The 24652-nt window shown below is 38.2% G+C and overlaps 1 protein-coding gene across 6 annotated transcripts in view; it reads left to right on the top strand.

Annotated features, from left to right (window-relative positions):
• atp11c (ATPase phospholipid transporting 11C) overlaps nt 1–24652 on the top strand; it is a 126100-nt gene that overhangs the window by 93243 nt on the left and 8205 nt on the right. For 2 of the 6 annotated variants that reach the window (XM_022684264.2, XM_022684263.2), the window contains exons 14-29: nt 2071–2258; nt 2348–2419; nt 3563–3636; nt 3910–4013; nt 5112–5293; nt 6956–7222; nt 8859–9036; nt 10237–10339; nt 10625–10770; nt 11752–11811; nt 12387–12514; nt 13581–13716; nt 13816–13881; nt 14006–14109; nt 15137–15293; nt 23185–23290. In XM_022684264.2, the coding sequence (XP_022539985.2) occupies nt 2071–2258; nt 2348–2419; nt 3563–3636; nt 3910–4013; nt 5112–5293; nt 6956–7222; nt 8859–9036; nt 10237–10339; nt 10625–10770; nt 11752–11811; nt 12387–12514; nt 13581–13716; nt 13816–13881; nt 14006–14109; nt 15137–15293; nt 23185–23286 (2067 nt within the window). In that variant the 3' untranslated portion in view covers nt 23287–23290. Of the gene's footprint in view, nt 1–2070; nt 2259–2347; nt 2420–3562; nt 3637–3909; nt 4014–5111; nt 5294–6955; nt 7223–8858; nt 9037–10236; nt 10340–10624; nt 10771–11751; nt 11812–12386; nt 12515–13580; nt 13717–13815; nt 13882–14005; nt 14110–15136; nt 15294–19898; nt 19990–23184; nt 23291–24652 lie in introns of those variants that run through there. The other 4 variants (XM_022684269.2, XM_022684268.2, XM_022684266.2 and 1 more) reach the window with 3 other exon arrangements.

The raw sequence follows: 24652 nt of genomic DNA, 5'->3' as shown, positions 1-24652 counted from the left end.
GGATTGCTCACGCCCTGAAGGATTGCTGGTTGTTAGAATTTGGTACATAGAGTGAAGGCCCAGAGGCTTAATGTTTCAAAATGCTAAGAACTGAATGTTTTAGCTGGTTGCTGCTGGAGGACTCTGAGGAGTACGGCGTTTTCTTTGTCCCAAAAAATGCACCACAACTTTTAGATGGAGTTGTTGGAATGGAATGAAACTTTTTATGTGTCGGTATAATAATGACATAGGTAAGACATTACAATATTAGAGCGAATTAATAAGGAATGATAAAGAAACGATGAAGCTGTATACAATACAAAGGAAAGGAGGCTCTGCAGGAGACATAAAGGTTCCCTATATCACCCTCCTGCCCAAGGGTGTACACAGATGTTGCAGCTGGGCCTGTAGATCCTGCTTTACACTCATAGGTTGCCGTAACTGGAGGGTCACAGCACTTGTAACACTTCCTTACACTGCCCGGTTGCCAGATTTATCGATAATCAAGCATTTGTAGGCGATAAATCTGGCAACTGGAGTGCTGCAGAGTGCTGCAGTCTGGAGGAAACATCCTTGGAAAACCCTTGCCTTGTGTGGGTGTGGGCATTATCCTGCTGAAAAATGCCAGAGATGGTCTCAGAGTGTTCTGCACATATCACTTATGCCAGGTTCACACTACATGACTTTTTGAATTGTCAGTGGTTGTGCTGTTGTTGTAGGTAGTCGCTGACTGGGTCAGATATTTAGCATGCCAAATATTTGCCTGGCGCCTGCGACTCATCAGTGATCAGTCAGCAACGGCTGCACCGGCTCATTTAGTAGTTCACACTACGTGACTGTGCAATCACCAAGAAGATTCCTGATTCGCCTCAGAGCAGGCTTTTTGTCCGCAATCAGCGGAAAACTGGCTGCGACTGAAAAACTGGGCTGAAATTGTGTAGTGTGAACCTGGCTTAAGCTATTTTTGTCCTTTGTGTCACTACTAGTGTATCCCAGACAAACCTGGAATCATTGCTAAAGATAATACAGATTCATTGAAGTTTCTGCAGGCTTTTTCAGACCACTGAAAAAAAAAGGAAAAAGCCAGGTTGGGTTTGTCTCTGTGTTTTAATGCTATTTTTATTTTTTTATAAAGCTATGGCGTACTAATTACAATATAGTAAAATAACAAATCAATTTTTAAACTGTGTTTAAAAAAAAAGCTACGCAAGTTAAAATGTTATAATCACACAGCTCTGGAACTGCGCACTGGCTATATGCTTAAAAAAAAAAACCCCGCTTATGCAGCTTTGCCATCAAGCTGCCGGCGCTCTGAGGGAGCACAATTGGCCCTGCTCCATCCGGGTGGGTAGATGGCACTCTCTCCCCACATAACTTCTAGGGTGATGTCTGCAGCACAGGGCGTCTGTGAGCTGATGTATCGGAACCAAACGCTGCGCTTTCCTCCGATCGTGCTGGCTTCTCGGCAATGCTGCATCAACAACAGCTTCGAAAAGAAGCGGTGGCTGAGTTCACATGTATCTAAGGAAGCATGTGTTAGTCTTCACCCTCCTGGTGAGTTGGGGCATCACTAGTAATAGGGGGAGTCTTAATGAGTGGGTTGGTTAATTGGCTGTGTAAATTGGGGAAAATAAATTGAAATAAAATTATTAAAAAAGAAAAAAAAATACATAAATAAATAACAGGTCTACGCTTCTTCAGTGTTGTAATGTTCATTAACATCATTCTGAACAGATTTTTCTCATTTAAACATCCCAAACATGTTTTTTTACATACAAAAAAAATGTGTCGTTTAAATCAGGCTCGGGCTCACAAAAACGGGTTCGGGCTGGATTTTTTGGGCCAGATCTAAGCTCTAAGAAGCAAGCGTTACAGTCAGCGATCTCTCACCAAGAAGTGCACTACCCCAAAAGTAGCCTTTTAGAGCATTTTACGCCTTCTTGTGGCAGGACCCAGTGTCTAATCGGACCACGGCTTTAATCATTTACATATCTGTCTGAGTCACAACTGCATGCTGCATGAGTTTTGAACAAATCCAGGATGTATAATTTTTTTTAACATGCTGTTTATCTCCCTCTTTCTCTCATTTAGGATAAGGAGGAGCTTTTCCTTCGGGCCCTGTGCTTGTGCCACACAGTACAGGTGAAGGAGGCGGGGCCAGATGAGATTGACAGCGATCAGGTGGATGGGTTAGTGAGTGAGCTGAGCCAGCCAGACGAGCAGAGAGGATTCATCGCCTCCTCGCCCGATGAAGTCGCTCTGGTCAAAGGAGCCATGAAGTAAGAGTGGGCAGTAAGACTGCAGATGCTGTAGTTCAGCAGTGAGGAGTCATGACCTGTACTAACACTCCTGTTAACTCTGTGTTCAGACACGGCTTCACCTTCCTGGGTCTGGAGAACAAAAGTATGAAGATCAGGAACAGGGAGAACAATGTTGAATTGTAAGTTATTTCCAGCAGTGGTGTGGCGTACAGTACCAGTCAAAAACATGGACACAGCTCTTCTCGTTCCGTGTTTTTCTTTATGTCTTTATTAAGTTTATTTTCTACATTGTAGATTAATATTAAAGACTTGAAAAAAATAAGTGACACATATGAAATCCTAGTAAACAGTAAAAAAAACCTGATGAACTGAGATGGTGATTTGAGGTGATTTAATTGGGATGAGCTGGAGCTTCACAGCATAAAGGAAAAGCAGAAACTATTGTGCAGCACCTCCAGAAACTTCTTCCTTCAAGACGCTGAGAAAACTAGTCCAGGCGACTCTCCCTCATGAAGACACTGAGATTATAATACCAAGAGTGTGCAGATCTGTCCTCAAAGATAAATGTGATATTTAGAAGAATCTAAAGTATAAAACACATTCTAGTTTGTTTAACAATCTTGGTATACAGAATAGTTCTGCATGTGTTCCTCTATAGCTTTAATACAGTCTTTAATATTATATGAACAATGTAAAAAAAAAAAAAAAACATACAAAGAAAAAAAACACATTAAATGAGAAGAGGTGTGTCCAAACTTTTGACTGGTTCTGTATGTTATACAAATAATGCATTTGTCTTTGTGGGACACATGTATGACATAACACATTAAACAGACAAGAATACAGAACACGGGCTGTTTACCCTAAGAAAATGAATACAGTATAATACACATATGCAGCTGTGTTAAAAATAAATAAATAAAAGACCACCTAAAAAAGAATAAGTTTCTTTGATTTTACCAAATTGAAAACCTCTGGAATATAATCAAGAGGAAGATGGATGATCACAAGCCATCAAACCAAGCTGAACTGTTTGAATTTTTGCACCAGGAGTAAAGGCATAAAGTTATCCAAAAGCAGTGTGTAAGACTGGTGGAGGAGAACATGCCAAGATGCATGAATACTGATCAAAACAGTTAAAGTTAAAATTTCATGACAACAACAACAACACTTTTTGTATCAAATATTGAATGGAAATGCATTTTAATTTGCATTTTGTGACGTTAAACTTTCTGTGAGGTGACTTTTTTTGTGAGGGGTAAAGTGTAGTAGAGTGGGAAAAGGCATGTTTCAATGAAGTTTTTTGTGTTTAAATTGTACAGGTATGACTTGCTTCATGTGCTGAACTTTGACCCGGTGAGGCGGAGAATGAGCGTCATAGTCAGGAGTAAATCAGGTGAGTTAATGTGTGATAAAAACTAATTGAACTTTTATTAACTTTTTACCTGTTGTAAGTTAACCTACACTCTTGTGTTCTGTTATGTCTGTGTTTGTGTGTGTGTGTGTGTGTGTGTTTGTGTGTGTGTTTGTGTGTGTGTTTGTGTGTGTGTTTGTGTGTGTGTTTGTGTGTGTGTTTGTGTGTGTGTTTGTGTGTGTGTTTGTGTGTGTGTGTGTGTGTGTGTGTGTGTGTGTTTTGTGTGTGTGTTGTGGTGTGTATTTTCCCGTTCAGGAGAGACGCTGCTCTTTTGTAAAGGGGCGGATTCTTCCATCTTTCCCAGAGTCAGACAAGAGGAAGTGGACAGAATCCGCATGCATGTTGAGCGCAATGCTACGGTAACCTTTCTTTCAGCATTAAGGCCCTTTCTTACCATATGCATTTTTACCAAGGCCAAATGGATGCAGTTTTTAAAGTAGTAAAACAAACCCTCACACCAAATCTGACACACTTATTCTTTATTTGTTCTGTAAACGGGGCTAAAACTCCACAGTTTCAAAAGGCAACTTTATTTGCAGAAGTCCTGGTGTTTTACTAATGTTTATTGAACACTTTAATATGTGTAAATGATGGACACACAAGCACAACATTATTTGGTAAGAATTGCAAGAAAGAAGCAAAATTTGTTCTCAAATATATTGTATGGCAGATTTTGTAGGTTTATATAGTTTTATATAAGTAGAGTAGAAGCACAAAGTATTTGTCAATCAATATTATTTGACGGAAAATGTACAAAAAAAAAGCACTTTCGGTTGGCAAATATTCAGTATATCTTAATATACAATACCAGTCAACAGTCTGGACACACCTCTTCTTATTCAATGTGTTTTCTACTGTTTTATGCTTTTTTTACATTGTAATTTTTATATTCAAGACTATATTAAAGCTCTACAGGAACAATGTACTGAATTATTCAGTAAACCAAATGTGTTAAACAAACCAGATTATGTTTTATATAGTTTTAGTCATATGTATCTTTGAGGACAGATCTGCACACTCTTGGTTTTGGATTTTAATCTCAGGGTCTTCATGAGGGAGAGTCACCTGGAATAGAGTCCTGAAGGAAGGAGTTCCTGGAGGTGCTGACCAATAGTTACTGCTGCTTTTCCTTCACGCTGTGAAGCTCCAGCTCATCCAAATTAAATCACCTCAAATCACCATCTCAGTTCGTCAGGTTTAGATCAGGGGATTAATGTGGAAGAATAACACCTTGTTAACTACATAATTCCATATGTGTTCCTTAACTGTTTTCATGTCTTTAATATTAATCTACAATGCAGAAAATACAGTAAATAAAGAAATACACTAAATGAGAAGGTGTTTCTAGATCTTTGACTGGTACTAAAAATTGTAATCTGTGCTAAATGCCCTTTAGAACCTTAAAATCACTTTAATTGATTAATTGTGATGGTCTGTGTGTGTGTATGTGTGATTAGGAAGGCTACAGGACCCTGTGTGTGGCCTATAAGCAGCTGAGCCCGGAGGAGTTTGCTGTGGCGGATGCAGGACTGAGAGACGCTCGGCTGGCTCTGCAGGACCGTGAGGAGAAGCTGATGGCTGTTTATAACCAGGTGGAGACGAGCATGAGCCTGATCGGAGCGACGGCGGTGGAGGACAGGTCAGTGAACCTCTGTTCCCTCCAGAAGACTCACATTAAAACAAATTAAAACTAAACTTTGTACTCTGAACCTTCCCCAAAGCTCTCCTCAATCAAACATCAGCAGTCCCTGAACCTCTGCTCTGCTCCTGTTTGTGATCTCTGGCCTGCGGTACAGAGCTCTGTTCCAAGTTATCCATTTAGAGTCAGAACCACAAATTAATCATTGTTAAAGGTCCGTGATGTCCCAACTCTTCTCACAGCGTTCTTTAGGACATTTCCCATCATTTAAAAGCTGCCAGTCTGATTATACACAAGGTTATTTTTCTAAAAGCAGAAATTAGTTTAAAAATATTCTCTGTATATTTTAGAGGACATTCTATTGTTATTGATTGATGTTATTAATTATAGTCATTTTGTGTCAGATAAATGTGTGTATAAAAGCTTTATGAAGTAAAGATTGATTCACATGCAGTACATGCAGTTATAGAACAAAAGAGAACGTTTTTCGCTTTATTTTTGCCACTTAACACTTTCAGACCTGATTTTTTCTTTTCCAGAGATGAGAAAATATAAGAATGCTGTTTTCTGTCTGCACACAAAACAAGACACTACTATTGTTAAATAAAATCTAATCTGATCTTTTATTCCTAAACATGATGTAAAGTGTTCTTAATCACAAAGAATTAAAAAATAATGAGCTTGTATTACTTTGCTTCATTTGTTCTAAAGGCGGAACTAAGCTACTTTTTCATTGGCTGGTTTATGATCTTTTCTAATGGACAACAGGTTTTAATTAGTGTAATGTGCAAAAAAAAAACAAAAAAACATTATGCTCGTTGTAATTGACGCAGGGTCTGAAAGGGTTAAGCTTTTCAGGTTCAGCCAATCACTGGAAATATAAAAAATTCAATGTACAAAATTTTGCAGTTAACTGCCAGAGCCTTAAAAGTATAAAAAGTAAAAAAATAATACATTGTTAAAAAAGAGCAGGTTATTTTTTGGCAAACAGTTTATTGATTAACAGCTTACTGCTGATAAGTAACAATAGAAAAAAAAAAACGGATATTTGGAAATGGGTTTAAAAAATGAAATTTCCAAGCTCTTAAGTCTGTGGTAAAGCAGTGCTGAAACAGAAGCACATTCACACTTTCATCATAATGACTTGAAAAAGACACAGAAACACAGATAACTTTGTAACTATTAAAAGTAGAATCTTTTCTTTAGATAAAAATTACAGATGAAGCCAGAGAGCAGTGAGAACTGTTTTCTACACCTTCAAAAGACTCTTAGAAATTGGAGGAAACTGCTACAGGAAGACGTCTGGCTGACCCACATGGAAACAGAAGCTTTAGCCTTTAGCTCAGATTAACATGATTGGAGTAAATCTTAATTTAAGCAGTAAATAGAATTAGAATTAGAGGTCTGACAGGTTAAGAAGAGCAGTAATAAAGTCATTGAAAATAACAAATCAGCTTTTGTGGGCCATACAGCACTGATACTGGACAACAAAAAATAGTTGTGTTCTAAAACTTTTTTTGACCGGATTTGGAGGTTTTGAGTTATGGTTCAAAACGAGTATAATACAGCAGGAAGGAAAAAGGCAATCGTACATGTAACCAAGGTTTACAATTTGACTTCTTGCCCATATCTCCCACTTTTTAACCCCATTCACTCCCGCAGGTTGCAAGAGGAGGCTGCAGAGACCATGGAGGCTCTGCAGGGAGCCGGTATGAAGGTGTGGGTTCTTACTGGTGACAAGATGGAAACAGCAAAGTCCACCTGCTACGCCTGCCGCCTGTTCCAGAGAGGCACGGAGCTGCTGGAGCTCACGGTGCGAACGCTGGAGGACGGCGGGAGGAAGCGGGAGGAGAGGCTTCACGAGTTGCTGCTGGACTACCATAAGAAAGCCGTACAGGATGCCCCGCCCGTCAAAGCCGGGGTCACCAGGTCAGTGCTCTCAGTGAACTCATCCGTCCTCTATTTCACAGCGAGGTCTGAACTATGCAACAGAGCGCGCTCAGTGTGAATTACTGAGGCTGTTTTGAAACACAAACCAGGCCTGTAAATCAGTCTAGTCTTTCCTGTGGGATTATTCTGGATGCTGGAAGTAATATAGTTGCCTAGAAACTAAAGAGCTACTAGTGGCTTAGGAGAAAGCATTTTGTAATGTCAGTATGGGGTGATTTGGATTTGTAAAGGTTTATATAAGGTTTATAAGCACTCACAGCAGTTTAAAACCCTCTAAAATGCCTTGTCGCGTATACAGGCTGCAGTGTAGGTGACACAAAACGCTTATTTTCTGCAGTAAAATAAATTATTTGAGGGCTTTGAAATCTCCTACAGGACACCTGGAGAAGCTGCCTGTTTTCTCTCTACTCCACTTAATAATTCCAGATCAGTAACAGGAATCAACCCCAATTTTCTGCATGTTTAAACATAGACGTAAAACTAGACAAGCATAAGAAAACTTAACCTTAAGTTAACCTCAAGTAACACACCATATTTTTAGGACTATAAGGTTCACCTAAAATCTTTTAATTTTCACCAAAATCGACAATGCACCTTATAAAATCCGGTGCTTCTTATGTATGAATTCTACCAAACAGGTAGTAAGGTGCAGTTATGCCACTCGGCTAAAGTTCAGTGTTAGTAAAGTTTCTCCAGCACTAAGGCTGGGTGCAGCATTAGCATTAGCATTAGCCACTAACCACGCTAAGCGCTAGCTCTTTCACTGTCTAGAGGTAAATATATTGGACTGTAGTCTGCGTGTTTGTTGGGTTAAAACAAGTTACATGGGAGGAATCGCTAGCTGACAGTACCCTGGGTTACCAAAACACTCAGGGTTTCTCAGTCTAGTTCTATCGGGCGGTATTTATGTCCCACTAACGCTGCAGTTAGCGGATAATGCTATTGCTGCTGCACCCAGCCTTACTGCTGGAAAAAACTTTACTGAAAACTCACCCTTAGACTAAATATTGGAAATCTAAGCTTACTGTAAATAAATAGAAGAGTTTTCAGTAGAAAAATATGTGTAGATTAACATCCAGTGCTCTCTTGACTTTGAAAGTTTATTTTTTATTTTCAGTGCACCTTATGTATGAAAATAGACTAGAAAATAGAATTTCGTTGGTGCGCCTTATAATCCGGCTTACCTTATAGCCTGAAAAATCAAAGAAATAATTCCACCCAAAAGGAAGAATCAGTTTTAAATTCTATTACAAAAAGGAAATTGAGCTCTAATACCAATCAATGATTAATAATTTAGAGCAGTAAGTCTTGGTCTTATTAATTGTACTGCATGTGTAACACAACATGCCAGATGTCTTGTCACCGAGTTGTAGAGGTTCCTAATGGAGTCCTGTGATAATCCATTAATATGCAGGACAAAAGCAGGACACATGAATATGACTGACTGCCCACTCAATGACAGTATGACACAACGTCCCCCCAAGTTTCGTTTCTGTCGGCTGATTCCTTCTGGGTGTAATTATTTCTTTGGTGATGAGTGCATTTGAAGTCTTCTCTGCACAGTGTCTGATTTAACGTGTCACTTTGAACCTTGGGGTGTTCATCTCTCTCTCAGGAGCTGGTCCACGGCGAATCAGGAGTATGGTTTCATCATAGATGGAGCCACGCTGTCTTTAGTGATGAACCCGTCTCCTGATACAAATTCAAGCCGCTACAAGAGCCTCTTCCTGCAGATCTGCCAGAACTGCACAGCTGTGCTCTGCTGCCGCATGGCTCCGCTGCAGAAGGCTCAGGTCAGACAATTAGATGTGTTTAAACCCCATTTTACACCCATTTGTATTTTCTACTGTTTAGTTTCTGCTGTAACGCACCTGTGAAGTGCAAATAAGGACTAAAATTCTAATGTATGCTTTTGTATAGTAAACTATCACCATGGGCAAGGATTCGCACAACATTATACACTGACACGCCAAAAAACAGCCATGGAATAAAACACTGCACTGACTTTAGACTTGATAATAAAACACAGTGGATCAACACCAGCAGATGACAGACATGACTCTCCAAACCATCACTGATTGGTGGAAACTTCACACTAGACCTCAAGCAGTTTGGACTGTGTGTCTCTCCACTCTTCCTCCAGACTCTGATCCCTTGATTTACAAATGAAATGTAAAATTTACTGATGATCAGTGATGGTTTGGAGAGACATGTCATCTGCTGGTGTTGATCCACTGTGTTTTACAGCTCTGGAAAAAATAAAAATAGAAATAAAAAAAAAGACCACTTAAAAATGATGAGTTTTTTCAGAATTTACTAAAGTGAGAACCTCTGAAATATAATCAAGAGGAAGATGGATGATCACAAGCCATCAAACCACCAAACTGAACTGCTTGACTTTTTGCACCAGGATTAAAGCAGCATAAAGTCATCCAAAAGCAGTGTGTAAGACTGGTGGAGGAGAACATGCTAAGATGCATGAAAACTGTTATTAAAAAAACAGGGTTATTCCACCAAATATTGATTTCTAAACTCTTAAAACTTTGTGAATATGAACTTTTTTTTGAGATCTGAAAGCTCTGCATCTTTTTTATTTCAGCTATTTCTCATTTTCTTCAAATAAATGCTCTAATTGAAAACATTTTTATTTGGATTTTTTCATTTTATTTATTTGTTAGTGTAAAGTCAGTGCAGTGTTTTCCTGCAACATCTTACAGCATTCATGCTTCCCTCTTGACTTTTTATTTCATTTTCCAGCAGGACTTGGCACACTGCCCACACTGCCAAAAGTACAAATTGGTCTTATATAATATTAAAATTTTCTGACACACTAATTTTTGGGTTTTCATTGGCTGTAAGCCATAATCATCAACAATAAAATAAATAAAATCTGAAAATAGATCGCTCTGTGTGTGATATGCTGTGATGATCTTCCTTTTGTGATGAGGTGTGCTGACATGAATATACACCTTATTTATTTCTGGTCTTTGTAGATTGTGAAAATGGTGAAGAACTCTAAAGGCTCTCCCATCACTCTGTCTATTGGTGATGGGGCTAATGATGTCAGTATGATCCTGGAGGCACACGTGGGCATTGGTAAGCTTTCCTTTTTACAGTACTGCAGTTATACTGTACTAGAAATAAATACCCAACACCTAAAATGATACACAGAAGTTTGAGAAGTTGTGGAATCACTTTGTACTCGAGATGCAAATGAAGGAAGTAGTGTCAAAGTTCTGTATACATTGTTTTCTTGTGTTCCCTCCTTCCTTCCTTCCTTCCTTCTTTTCTCTCTATTCCACTGGTGTGTATAAATAGAGGGTTTTTGCTTTTGAAAATATTATATATATTGGTGTGCTTATATTCTACTCTTTCCTGCAGGAATAAAGGGAAAAGAGGGCAGACAGGCGGTCAGGAACAGTGACTACGCAATCCCAAAACTCAAGCACTTAAAGAAGCTGCTGCTGGCACACGGACACCTCTATTATGTGCGCATCGCCCACCTCGTGCAGTACTTCTTCTACAAGGTGTGCAATAATGAATAGACCTGTCAGAATAGTTGTATTATTGAATTATCGTACAATATATAAACATAACCTTGATCATTCGTAGTGATATCAATTTAGAGTTTATATGAACAGGCTTTGGGTAATAGACCTTTTAATATGATTTTTTTTAAGTTTTTTCCCACCACTTTCCTCTGGCCGGGTAGGGTCAGTCTCAAGAAAATGGTCTGTGATGTAGGCGTCTGTTTTTTAATGCTATATTCATTTTATATTAAGCTATGGAGTGATAAATCACAATAGAGCAAAGGAACAAATCAAGCTGTTTTTTTTAAAAAAGAGTTGCACCAGTTAGAATGTTATCATGCATCTCTGGGGCACACGCATACTTTAGCTCCTCCTTGTGTCCACATTTGACTTGCAGTGCTGTATGTAGCTGTTCTTATTAAAAATATTTTTCTTAAATAATAGGTCTATGCTTCTTCAGTGTTGTTGCAATGTTTATTAACATTGCAACACTGCATACAGAATAATTCCACATATGTTCCTGTATAGCTTCAATATGGTTCTTTAATATTACATTTATAATGTGAAAAATCATAAATAGAAAGAAAACACATGGAATAAGATGAGGTGTGTCCGAACTTTTGACTGGTACTGTATTTTATTTATTTATTTATATGTATATTATTATTTTCATTATATATATATCAAGTCAAAAAAAAGGGAAAAAAAAGAAAAGAAAGAGCATCACTCCTGTACTTGCCTCCTTGCACTGGTTACCTGTGAGATATCAGATTGAGTTGACTTGATATATATATATATATATATCTATGTGTGTGTGTGTGTGTGTGTGTGTGTGTATATATGTGTATATGAATGTCTGTCAAAAGTCATATTATTAAATGTAGTGGCATAATGTATTGCCTATTTTAATATAGGGATGCTTTATTAATGTGCATGTTATTAATTCTCTTGTTCTTGTATTTGTGTTTTGGTCCTCAGAACCTTTGCTTCATCTTACCTCAGTTCCTGTACCAGTTCTTCTGTGGGTACTCTCAGCAGGTGCGTGCTAAAACTTACGACAGAGGAGTAAAAATACTTTACCCAGAAAAACGTTACTGTCACATCCCGCTTCTGCTCCTACCTTCTGCTCTGTCCTCTGTCCTCTCTCTCTCTCGCTCTGCCCTGGAGTGACTTCTGACTGATATATATAACATGCGTGTGCACTTTCTTAAAGCTGAACACATGCTTATTTAATTTTTAACTCTGTAACTCTTTATGTATACTACAAAACAGCCACCTAACAGAGAGCGTAGTGTGCCTAGACTCCTTAAAACCCACAGAACGAGCCAGCTGGTCATTAGATAACTGATCTAATGATGTCCGCTGCCGTGGTTCTTTGGCCGTAGCTTGTTTTAAGTAGGGGCTGAGCTCTGTGGGCTGTTCTCGGCTGTTTATTAAAGTATTGTATGTGTATATATATCATTAAAGTGACCGTTGCATGTGGCCACACAGCCAGAGAGTCGCCGCTCTTGCTGTGGAGTTGGCACCCCAAGTGTATGTGCGTGTCTGTGCGCTCTCCTTGATGTTGTATTAACCCCTGGGTGCCCCGCCCCTACCCTTCCTCCCCTACCCAGCCCCTCTACGATGCAGCCTATCTGACGATGTACAACATCTGCTTCACCTCCATGCCCATCCTGGCCTTCAGCCTGCTGGAGCAGCACATAGCCATCGAGTACCTGCTGGACAATGCCACCCTCTACAGGTAGGAAATGAAACTGCACCGTTTTTGTTATGTATTTTACTGTATATTGTAACACAGTGGTCACCATTCCCCTGCACACTCCTAACACAGCTGATTTAAAAAAAAAGTGCTGGTGTTATAAAGCCAGGAAACCACTAAAATATGTAGGACAAGTGGTCCACTTGGATCAGGGTTGTTATCAAAATATATATTTTGATGCAGAGAAGAGTAGATAGCCATTACAGAGGACTGCATCATCTAAAAAGTGCTTCCTGCCCATATACAATCATAAAATACACATATACAATGTTTCTGAACAAAGAACTATATTCAAAGAAAATTATTAAATGAAACAGGCGCCTTAACTCTCTGCAACTGTATTAGTATACAGTTACATTTCTTATAATATTTTTTATTATTGATATTATTATTATTATTTAGATTCATTTTTTTAATAACTGCCACTTGCCTACATTTTATTTGTTAGTATTAATACTGTATATATATATTTTTTATTATTTTTATATATTTAAGCTTTTTAGTTAAGTTGTCTCCTCTTTAATACTGAATTATTTTGTTTGGTAGGCCTTTTAGTGATTTGTAGATTTTTGTTTTAGTTAAAATGCATGATCTAATTATGTGCCCTCATTCTATTATTAAATAAATAGCTTTTTTCCCCCTTGCTTTTCGTTTTTATATTTTTTTTTGTTATGTGTTTTTGTTTCATTCACATGCTTTCAGTTATTTTACTCTATCATAATATTTAATTTTTTTACAATTATTTTATTTGAGATGTTTTTTTTTTTACTGTTTCTAAGATTATTTTTATGTATCATATTTGATTAAGCTTGGTCTTACTTTAATGTAATTACTATACTTACTGTATAATATTTGACAATACTATAAATTAGGGCCACAGTCAAAGTATCTTGAGTTTGATTAAAGTTTGATTGATTTCTGTTGATGAAGGTGATTTAATAACAGGAATTACAGGAATTTTATACCAAAGACAAATATTTTTATTTATATTAACATGATTCTTCTTTTCTCTTCTTTTTCTGTATTTTTTTTTTTTCCTTTCTAACAGGGAGATAGCAAAGAACGCCATGTTAAAATGGGGTCCCTTCCTGTACTGGACTGTACTGGGCATTTTCCAGGGGCTTCTCTTCTTCTTTGGTGTTAAATATCTGTTCAGCAACCCAGCGCTGCAGGACAATGGCCAGGTCAGAGCTCCTCCCCTCTCCGTTTCTGCAGAGTTCTCCTGCTGTGAGCTGTAATGAAATCGGCTTTTTCACCTTTTCTTTTCTGCGCTTTCTTTCCAGGTGTTTGGAAATTGGTCCTATGGAACAATAGTGTTTACGGTCCTTGTTTTCACTGTCACACTAAAGGTCAGCCCTGAGAAAATAATCATTTTTGGCTTCTAATTATATGTATTGTATAATAATTATTATATAAAATCAGTGTCTGGCTGAATCAGAGTTATCAGACATTTTTCATGCTGCTCGTTTTCAGCTGGCCTTGGACACGCGGCACTGGACGTGGATCAATCACTTTGTGATCTGGGGCTCTCTGGCCTTCTATGTGTTCTTCAGCTTCTTCTGGGGAGGAATTATATGGTGAGAGAACAGAGGAAAACTGCATAAACTGCTGTTCAATGCTGTTTAATAGTCAAATCATTATTTTATTACATTTTATTTGAAAGAAAAACTGCCCACACAAACAGATATATCACTTAGCTCTTAAATACGTCTGTAAACGTGAAGTATTAATTACTTTTTTTGTAGAAACCGTTTCTTACTTTTGTGAGAAATCAATGTTTTATTATAAAAAGATGTTCAAATTAAAATAAAATAAAAATAACTGATTTCTCCTAAAATTTAGAATATCATTAAAAAGTTACTTTATTTCAGTAATTCAGTTCAAAATGTGAAAATCATATATTGTATAGATTTATTACACACAGAGTGATCTATTTTAAGTGTTTATTTCTTTTTTCTTTGTTGATTATTATGTCTTACAACCAATGAAAACCCAAAAATTTGTATCTCAGAAAATTAGAATATTATATAAGGCCAATTGGTACTTTGGGCAGTGTGGGCAGTGTGCCAAGTGCTGCTGGAAAATGAAATCCGCATCTCCATAAAAGTTGTCAGTAGCAGAGGGAAGCATGAAGTGCTGTACACATTTTTGGGAAAACAAAACTGCACTGACTTTAGACTTGATAATAAAACACAGTGGATCAACACCAGCAGATGACATGTCTCTCCAAACCATCACTGATTGGTGGAAACTTCACACTAGAAGTCAAGCAGCTTGAACTGTGCGTCTCTTCACTTTAAGCATGGTCAATGATGATTGTGTGGATTTCTTTTTCCAGCAGGACTTGGCACACTGCCCACACCGCCATAGTATATTTAAATTTTCTGAGATACTTATTTTTGGGTTTTTGTTAGCTTAAAATTGATCACTCTGTGTGTAATACATCTATATAATACATGGTTTTCTAATTTTGAACTAAATTACTGAAATAAACATACTTTTCATCTATATTCTAATTTTTGAGCTTCACTAGTACATGCATGTGGCTAAAATGTATCAGTATACAAACAAGGTGTAAACAGGGTCTTTCTTTATCCTCTAAAGGCCGTTTCTGAAACAGCAGCGGCTGTACTTCGTCTTTGCCAACATGCTGAGCTCTGTGTCGGCCTGGCTGGTCATCATCCTCCTCATCCTCCTCAGTCTTTTGCCTGACATCCTCCTGATGGTCTTCCGCAAGCCCAGAGGTCCTCACGCTCGACAGGTACGCTGCCCATCCTCCCCTTCTGCTTCTCTCTCTATCGTTTCTCCTCCTCCTCCTCTCCCTCCTTTCTGTTTAATTCACCAGTTTTACAGCCGTATGTTCTGTTTAGTTTCCTCCCGTCTATCTGCTGCTGTGGAGTTATATATCCCATTCTGTTTTACCTCTTTAACGGTGAAGGTCTTTATATCCATCATAAACTTTAGCTCCTGTTTGCTCTGGTTTTATTTTATTATTGCTGTTGGTACTTCATCTCTTTCTTCTTTGGCCTTCTCCAACTCCAGCATCCATTTCTTACCACTTTCTCTCAATCAGAGTAGACATGTGCTGATAGAGAAATGTGCCTCTGATCACATTTACCTGTTTTTCATTGTTTTTGATGTGATACAATGTCACAATATTGTGTAATACTTAAGAATACCCTTTATATACAGTACCAATCAAAGGTTTGAACTCACCTTCACATTCAATATTATGATTTTTTTACTTTCAATACATTGTAAATTAATACTGAAGTCATCTAAAAACTAAAAATACTCTGCGAAGATGCTTTTATCTGGGAAGCTGTTAACTTGTGGTTTCTGAGGCTGGAAACTCTGCTAAAAGATTGTCCTGATGAGAGCCAGTTTCATCATAACTTTTTTGTTGGTCTTTGCAACTGCAGATGAGGATACTTTCAAAGTTCTTGAAAATAGTAGTTCTTACTATAATCTGGATTAGAACATTACTAGAACAATTACATAAATAGAGCTATTCACTGTATACCTGTAACTCTACCTCTTCACTACTTTACAACTGATGCTCTCAAACACATTAAGAGACAAGAAACTCAATTCAAGTAATTAACTCTTGATGAGTTCAGCACAGCTGTTAACTGAAAGCCTGAATTCCAGGTGACTCTTCCTCATAAAGCTGAATAAGAAAATCCAGCAGAGATGTGCAAAACTGATCATCTAAGCAAGAGGTGCTACTTTAAAGAATCTAAAATATAAAAGATATTCTGTTTTTTAGACACATTTTTGTATATTAAGTAAATTTCCATATTAACTTTTTAAAATTTCAGAACATTTTAAAATAATGAAAAAACACTGAATTTATATGAAGGTATATCCTAACTTTTAACTGGTACTATATATCATATGTATATTAAATGATGATTACCCAACTATTTCTCACTGTTTTTTAATGTTATTGTAGCATTCTTTTAATATTTTAAAAACACATTACACTCACATGCCAAAAGTCATGGGACAGTACGTTATAAGGTGTTGTCTTATGAGAGAGTTAATTTGAACACAGACCAGTGGCACAATACTGGTCCCATATCCATATCATTTGGCATGCCAGTGTAATAATACATGTCTGCTGTTATATCTTTATTAATATATTTTATTTCTCTCTGATTCTCTTTATGTATTCGTTAATTTATTTATTATCCTAGTGGAGCACATCCATTATAAAAGATCACCTCTGCATTCTTTAGTGTTGTGCAAAAGACTCTCCAATTGGTCAACTTGTAGCTACACTATACTACAATGTAAAATAGTGCATTGAAAAAGTATTCATACCCTTTTTTATGTTACACACACAAACTTAAATGTATTTCATTGGGATTTTAATGTGATATATCAACACAAAGTAGCAAGAAATTGAAAATTTGAAAAATGATGCATCATTTTTAAATATTTTAGTGAATTAAAGTAAATAAAATAAATAAAATAAGTAAAATGTGTGGTTTTAATACTTTTTCAATACACTGAAGCTCTACCAACATCAAACACAGGATGAGATCATAGTATGATTGCATATTATTAGTTCCTTTACAGTTCCATTGCTTATCTAAAGATCTTTGATATTATTGTATGAGTGTATTATTAAATATTGCCACGTGTCTAGATCTGAGGGTTATGTTTTACATCTGTAACCTGTTCCTGACTGGATCTCTGCTCATGTTGAAGCTGTTAGCACTCGGCCTAAGCTATGTGTCACAGTGACAGGAAGTCAATCAGACAGATTGTACACATTGTTCTTCCTCTGTTTCCTCTTTCCTCCGCCCTGGTGTCTTATCTGCTTCTGTAGCACTAATTAAAAATTGTTTCCATGCCGTTACTTAAGCCTGCAGTACCACACCAGCCAATATACTGTTATCACGACGAGCCATCTGACCGAACCGAGTGGGCAGCACTACAATCAGCATCATTTCCTGATAATTACAGCCCTCCAGCCACTACAACTCGTTCGGCCAAATGGACGATGGATAACAAGCAAGACTCTTTAATAAGTGACATTTGCTAAGTAGGCTGCCCTGTGTGGAGGAACATATGGAGCTGATCTGCTCCCCCACATGCCTCTCCAAGCATGCTGCCCGTCAATTAAAACTGCCAACTGTTGAGAAATGGCGTCTGCGGCGTCTCTAATATTCATTTCATAATTCAGAAGTTATTTAATAAGCTGTCACAGTTCATTTGAATCGGAAGAAACAGATGTTTTGCGTTACTTCCCAGAAGAATTGCTTATAGCTGCTTTTCATGGTGTAATTTAAGAGTAGAACATGTAGATGCTATACATGTTATACATACCGTATTTTTCTCTGTATCACTATAAATCACACCAGATTATAAGGCACACAATCAGTGAATTTCTATTTCTTGGTATATTTTTAATACATAAGGCGCATCGGATTATAAGGCACATTTTATGCAACACTAGTAAGGAACAGGGTGTTGCAGTCTTTTCCTTAAAATTCAGCAGATCTCGCTGATGGGTGGTGGTGGTTCGGTACGTTAACCGAGTTAAGTAAAGCTAAGCTAAGTAAACAAAACTGTAAATCTTTAAATGACATTTTCTTTTCAAATCAAACGAGTGCTGGCTGTTAATCTACACAGATTTCTCTCCGGAAAACTGTTTATTTAAAGTGCTTCCATTTATTTACAGTAAGCTTAGATTCCCAAGTTTCTCCAGCACTCCTAGTGGTTAGCCGCTAATGCTGCCCGACAGTGCTACACTAAGGAACCCTGTGTTCAGTTAAGCTAGGGTGTTATTAGTTAGCGGTTCATCCCACGTAGCTTGTTTTAACATGGTAAACACGCAGGCTATAGTCTGATATACTCACCTCTGAACAGCTAGCACAAATCCTAATGCTGCTCCAGCAGTGCTAGCCAGGCTTAGCAGCAGACTACAGGCTGATATATTCGCCTATGATCAGCAAAAGAGCTAGAACGGTTAGTGGCTAATGCTAATGAATGGCCTTACTGCTCCTTAATACCTGACTGAAAAATTAGTACATAAGGAGCACGGAATTATAAGATGCACCATCATTTTTTTGGGGAAAATTTTAAGTGCGCCTTATAGTGCGAAAAATACGGTAAATGCACAGATCAATCATAGATTTATAGCGTATATATGCATGTATAGTTTTTTTTATCAATAAGGTTGTTAGGGATAGGGATGCACCGATATGATCATTGAATAGGATATTGGTCCTGATCTTAACAAAATTTGTTGTATTAGCTAATTATCAGGTAATGAGGCCAATCCATGGGAACGATCCGTTCACTGAACCCGATTCCGGCCTGTGAGCTAGCTATAGTACTGTGCAGATGCAGTTTTATGTATCTAAACTGATTTAAAACAATTTCTCTAAGCAATAAAGGTGTTTTTGATTGTGCAAACTCCAGATCACATTAGAAACGATGCAAATAACGTAACAAGAATGTCCAATTTGAAGAAAGTAGTTCATTTCTTGTAAACTAGTCTAATAAACTAAGATTAATTTGAACGCCTCCAGTCGAGACAGGACATGTATAAAGTACTAGAGATACAGACTTAAAAGTAAAAGTGCTCTTTAAAAAAAAAAAGCGACTTGAGCCACTTCTGGTAATGTTCATGTGGTAGCTGGTTCTGGAAGGGCTAATTTGAGCTAAATAGCATAGTGTTCCTAATAAAATGCTAAAAAAAAAAAGTATTTGTATTTTACAAAATATTGTATTTTTCAATAAAATTATCAACACATTCATAGCCATTTATGCATTTCTTTTATTCGTTTTAGTGCTATAATGAGAATTAGATCAAATTTACCCAAGAAAGGTTTCTACTGTTACTGTTCCACTTTTATTTAAATCGGAACTTTGGCTCATTCTTAACTATGCATGCACAATAAGATGTGAATTCCTCTGAATATCTTATGATTGTATAAATTCTATTACACAACCGTACACATTCCAGACATGCCTTAATCTCCTCTGACTGCTGTAATTTGTTGGGAAGTCTTGCTGCGTTTCAGAGTATTAATTCTTTCCCTGAGCAAATTCCAGCAGGGTTCACACTTCAGGAACTTTTAGATCTGCAGGCGCTTTAAGAACCGCATTAATCCGCCGATAAGTTTCATTTAATTTATTATATTTTACAGATCTTTGATCTTGAGAGAGTGACTGTGGTAGAGGGCGGTGTTTTGGTTGCAGGGGAATTGCTTAATTTCTTTTCTTGCATTTCTCTCTAAACGCTCTTTTAACCCTTCTCTTTTCTCTTTGTGCTTTTACTCCTCTTTCTCTGTCTGTCTTCTTTCCCTCTTTCCCGATCCTGTGTGTGTGTGTGTGTTTGGTGCTATAGATGAAACGGCGGCTTCCTTCCTCTGGGACTTCTACTATCTTCATGCTGTCGCAGACTACCAGCACTCACAGCTTTTCCTGGAGTGACTGAGGTCTCTTGCCTCGCTCTTTTCCCTCTTCTCCTTCTGTTTCTTCTCCTTCTTCTTCATCTTCTCCTTTATGTTATGTTATGTTCCCACCTTCTCCTCTCCTGGGCTTCTCCTGTCTCTTTGCCTGGTGTTGTGCCTGCCTCCTATGCCCTTATCTTTGCCCTGTTCTCTGGGAGGTGCATACGTGTGTCTGGGTCTGGGTGTGGGGGGGGGTGTGCGGGTGTATCAGGGGAAACCCGTGTGTGGGCTGTATGTTGGGTAGTTTGGGTGTTTGAGGGCCTCTGGTGTTGGGCTGTGAGTGTGAAGCAGATGTAAAGCAGCGTGATCGTTTGCTGATGTGTGACGGGATTGTAAATGAGTTTTCTGTGAGTGTGTTTACATGCATAAAAAAAACATTTCATATTGTAATTACTGCAGTTATCTGATTACTAAGTGTTCATGTAAACTCTATGTAAGACTCCAGTTTCTTAGATCAAAGTAAGATCTACAAATTAATTAATCATACAATTTTCCGTCTTAACAATGAAATTTTCTATAATGGATATTTTCAAATGTTAAATAGAAATCTAAGCTGGACATTGAGTGGTCCAACAAGTGCTGCCACTATGATCAGGAGATCACTGGTTTAAATCCCGGTCATGCAGATTGTCATCTGCTGCCGGAGCCCTAAGAGAGCACAATTGGTCTTGCTCTCTCTGGGTGGGTGCAGTAGATGGCACTCTTTCCCCTCATCGCTCCTAGGGTGATGTAGATCAGCAAAAGGCATCTGTGAGCTGATGTATCAGAACCGAGTCGCTGTGATGCTACTTGGCAATACTGTATCAGCAGCAGAGTTATTCATAATATTTAATCCTTATTTTTCTAAACGGAATCGACCCAGTCAACTCAACAGTATCGACACTGTGTTTCTGTGTTTACATTGCTAAATAAAACTAGTATTGTAACTGCTTTTATGTGAATTACAGGAGAAAAATGGGGCCAAACTTGATCAAATTACTGATTGACAAATAAATGTGTTTAAGTTTCCGGATTAATCACTTGTGAAAAAAAATTGCACTACAAAAAAATCTGATAAAAAGAGCTAGATTTTAACTCCTGTGTACTTTTAACTGAAGTACTTTGGAGTTTCTCAGACTGTGCATACGTGAAAACAGCTTAAGCGAGCTGTGCTGTAAAGTTGGGGTTTTATGTGACAAATAAATCACATTTCACATGAAATTATTGTCTGACTCATGTAAAATTTTAGTTTTCTCATGATCTGATTACTCAGATAAATCTTATCTGTGTAAATGTGCTGATGTGATTGCTGATAAACTCTTGCTGAAGATGTTCTGCAGTAATCAGATTATAAAGGCATGTAAACACACTCTGGTGTGGCCCTTCGGTGGAGGATGGGTGTCCTCCTGGTGTGTGTGTTAGTGTGTGTGAGTGTGTGAAGGCTGCAGAGTGTGTTGCAGAGTCTCGGCTGCCTGTTGCCCAGTTGCCTGCTCTCTGTCTCTGCATGCCCGGTCAGGTGAATGCAGCACGCAGATCGCAGAGTGTACCCGCATGCGTGCTCAGCCAAGCCTACCTCGTACTCCACCACAGCTGCTGCGGGCTATCACCAACAGAGTGTGTGTGTGTGTGTGTGTGTGTGTGTGTGTGTGTGTGTGTGTGTTTTAATGTGAGAGTTTGAATGAGTGTGTGTGTGTATATAAGGTACATAATTTCCTGTGAGTTTTTGTTGACTGTTGACTTCAGTGTGTTGAACCCAGCTCATGAAATTCATGACACTACTACTGATGATAATTCTGTTTACCTCACACGACTACAGCAGTAAAAACAAGGGATGCACTGAAACATTTGGCTGAAGGCCATTCACCATTTCACCACGGTATAAATTAAATAGCCTTAATGCAATTACCAGAGTAGAATTTATACATGTTTCATTACACAGAAAAAAGAATTGAAATTAACTAATGCTGAATGTGAGTAGAGCCTAAAAATGAACTTAAACCTGCTGTTTGTCAGCTGCCAACTCCCTTCCTGCCAGTATTGTATACAGCAGCGCTGCCATGGGAGGGGGTTGGAGTGTGGGGCTGCCACAGCTGCTGAATAAATCCTAGGTCTAGAGGAAACACTGTAATATGGCTTAAAATAAACTACTGTATTTTTCAGGCTATTAGGAGCACTAGATTATAAGAGGCATTAAGCGACACTAGTTAAGATGCCTACATCGAAATGAGCAAGGGTCTCGCCATATTTCCCTTCTTATGTTAAAGCTGGGGGAAGCGCCTAATAAACAAAACTGTAATTCTAAAAAAAAAAAAAAAAAAAAAAAAACATTTTCTTTCAAAGTCAAACAAGCACTAGATGTTAATCTACACAGATTTCTCTCCTGAAAAAAAAAACGTGTATTTGGGTGAGTAAAGCACTTCTGTTTATTTACAGTAAGCTTAGATTTCCACTATTTTGTCTAAGGGTGAGTTTTCAGTGAAGTTTCTCCAGCACTAAGGCTAGGTTCAGCAGCATTAGCATTAGCCACTAAGCTAGTGGGACGTAAATGCCGCCCGATAGCACTAGACTGAGAAACCCTGAGTGTTCCTGTAAGCCAGGAGCTATCAGTTAGCAGTTCCTCCCACGTAGCTTGTTTTAACCCAGCAATGCACTCGCCATTGTACGGCGAAAGAGTTAGCACTGCTGTTAGCGGCTAATGCTAATGCTGCTGCACCCAGCCTCAGTGCTGGAGAAACTTTACTTAAAACTCACCCTTATAACAGAGGAGTGGCTTTACTGCTCCTTAATACCTGACTGGTAGAATTCATACATAAGGAGCACTAGATTATAAGGCATATTGTCGGATTTTAGGTGCACCTTTATAGTCCGAAAAATAAGGTAGTCATTGTTCTGTATAAAAAAATTTAACTTTTCATATAATTTTTTGGTTGCTAAATATTTGGTGACTCCATATTGAAAACATTAGACCACATAAACGTTTATTTATTGACATTATTAAAATTGTGTGCAGTTCTTCTACACTTCATTACAGACACGGTTCTGGATGGAACTAATTAGGAACTAAGAGGATCTGGGAAGTGTATTTTGTTTTTCAGTGTGTACGAATGTGTGTGTGTGTGTGTGTGTGTGTGTGTGTGTGTTGGTTGAGCGTCTTTTCCATTATGTGCTAACTGTCTTTCACCCACCTCACCCCCCTTCCAGAAGAAGAAAATTCAGACAAGTGCGGAGGCCAGGCAGTCCAGGTCTTCCATCAGGCCTCTGCTCATGAGAACCTTTTCAGACGAGTCCAATACTGTCATATGAACAGGTACCAGACTCACCAGTCAGAGCCCTTACTCAGTCCTGTAAGCCCTGGTTCACTGCTGGGGCGTCTTCCCTCTCAGTAGAGTCTAAAGACAGCAGTTTACCTACTTTACCGGATATCTATTCAATTCTGTCCTTACTACCACTCAGTGTCTCCCTGTTGTTGGGTCAGCTCGGTGCTGGTTGGCTGAAAAGACATTAGTAGACAAAGACATTGGTGCCATTTGATTGTATCCTACCTCACATACCAGGAGCAGGTAGGATGTCAGCGAATGCTGGCTTGGAATTGAACTTTAGATGGATTTTACACTGTTTTTATTTAGTTTAATCAATGCCACCATGATTACACAATTACAAAAATGTTATTCTCTTTTTCCCCTGTTCTTCAATGGTCCCACAGCAACACAGAGCAGATATTATAATTTGGATTGTTGAGCATTCATTCTCAGCACTGCAGTGATTATTACTGATTAGCATGGTGGTGGTGGTGGTGCATGAGGTGTTGGTACAAGTGGATCAGATACAGCAGCAGTGTTGCTGGAGTTCTTAAACACCTCATTATATGCACTGAGAATAGTCAAACAACCAGAAATATCCAGCCACAGGTGTCCTGTGTGCAGCGTCCTGTGGACAGTGATGAATGACTTGCTGATGACCAACACAACCTGTGCAGCAAATTGATTACTTTGAAAGTATTCATAGCTTGTTTGTAGAATAGAATCAAGAAAGATCAAGCTTCAATCATGTTAAACACCAAGGAGAAAATTGTTAGTTTAGGAATTATTTAAAAAATGATTCTTCAACATTTGAAGACTGTAAGACCCAGTGGACAAAACATAAAATTGTGTAATATGTGATTCTATGTTGCTGATTAGTCGTATAGTGTGGAAGTCTCAACAATTGTAGGACCTGTGATTACAGCACAACGAGGTGTGTAGTGTGAACAGCACAACGACTGGCGACTCAAAATGTTGTGTAGTGTGAACCTGGCATTAAAAATAGAAATGGTTTCTAAAGTCTCAATGTATGATCTTCTGTCTCCATCTTTCTTTACTTTACAAGGTGCAGCAGCTGTAGGTAGGCATGAGGGACATATAATAGAGTGGAAGACAGTGAGTGAAGACATTGTTTAAAAACTCCAGCAGCACTGCTGTATCTGATCCACTCTGACACACACTAACACCTCATACACCACCACCATGCTAATCAATCAGTGCTTATTACTGCAGTGCTGAGAATAATAATCACCCACCACCCAAGTAATAATAATAATAGCTGCCCTGTGGTGGTTTATTCTGAGCATTAAAAAAAACTACAGAGTGCTGTGGAGAACAATAAGATGATGTAATGTATTTTTATGCCTTTA

Source organism: Astyanax mexicanus, chromosome 10, assembly GCF_023375975.1.
Source record: "Astyanax mexicanus isolate ESR-SI-001 chromosome 10, AstMex3_surface, whole genome shotgun sequence".
Lineage (NCBI taxonomy): Eukaryota > Metazoa > Chordata > Actinopteri > Characiformes > Acestrorhamphidae > Astyanax > Astyanax mexicanus.
This window is presented reverse-complemented; position numbering and strand designations above follow the sequence as displayed.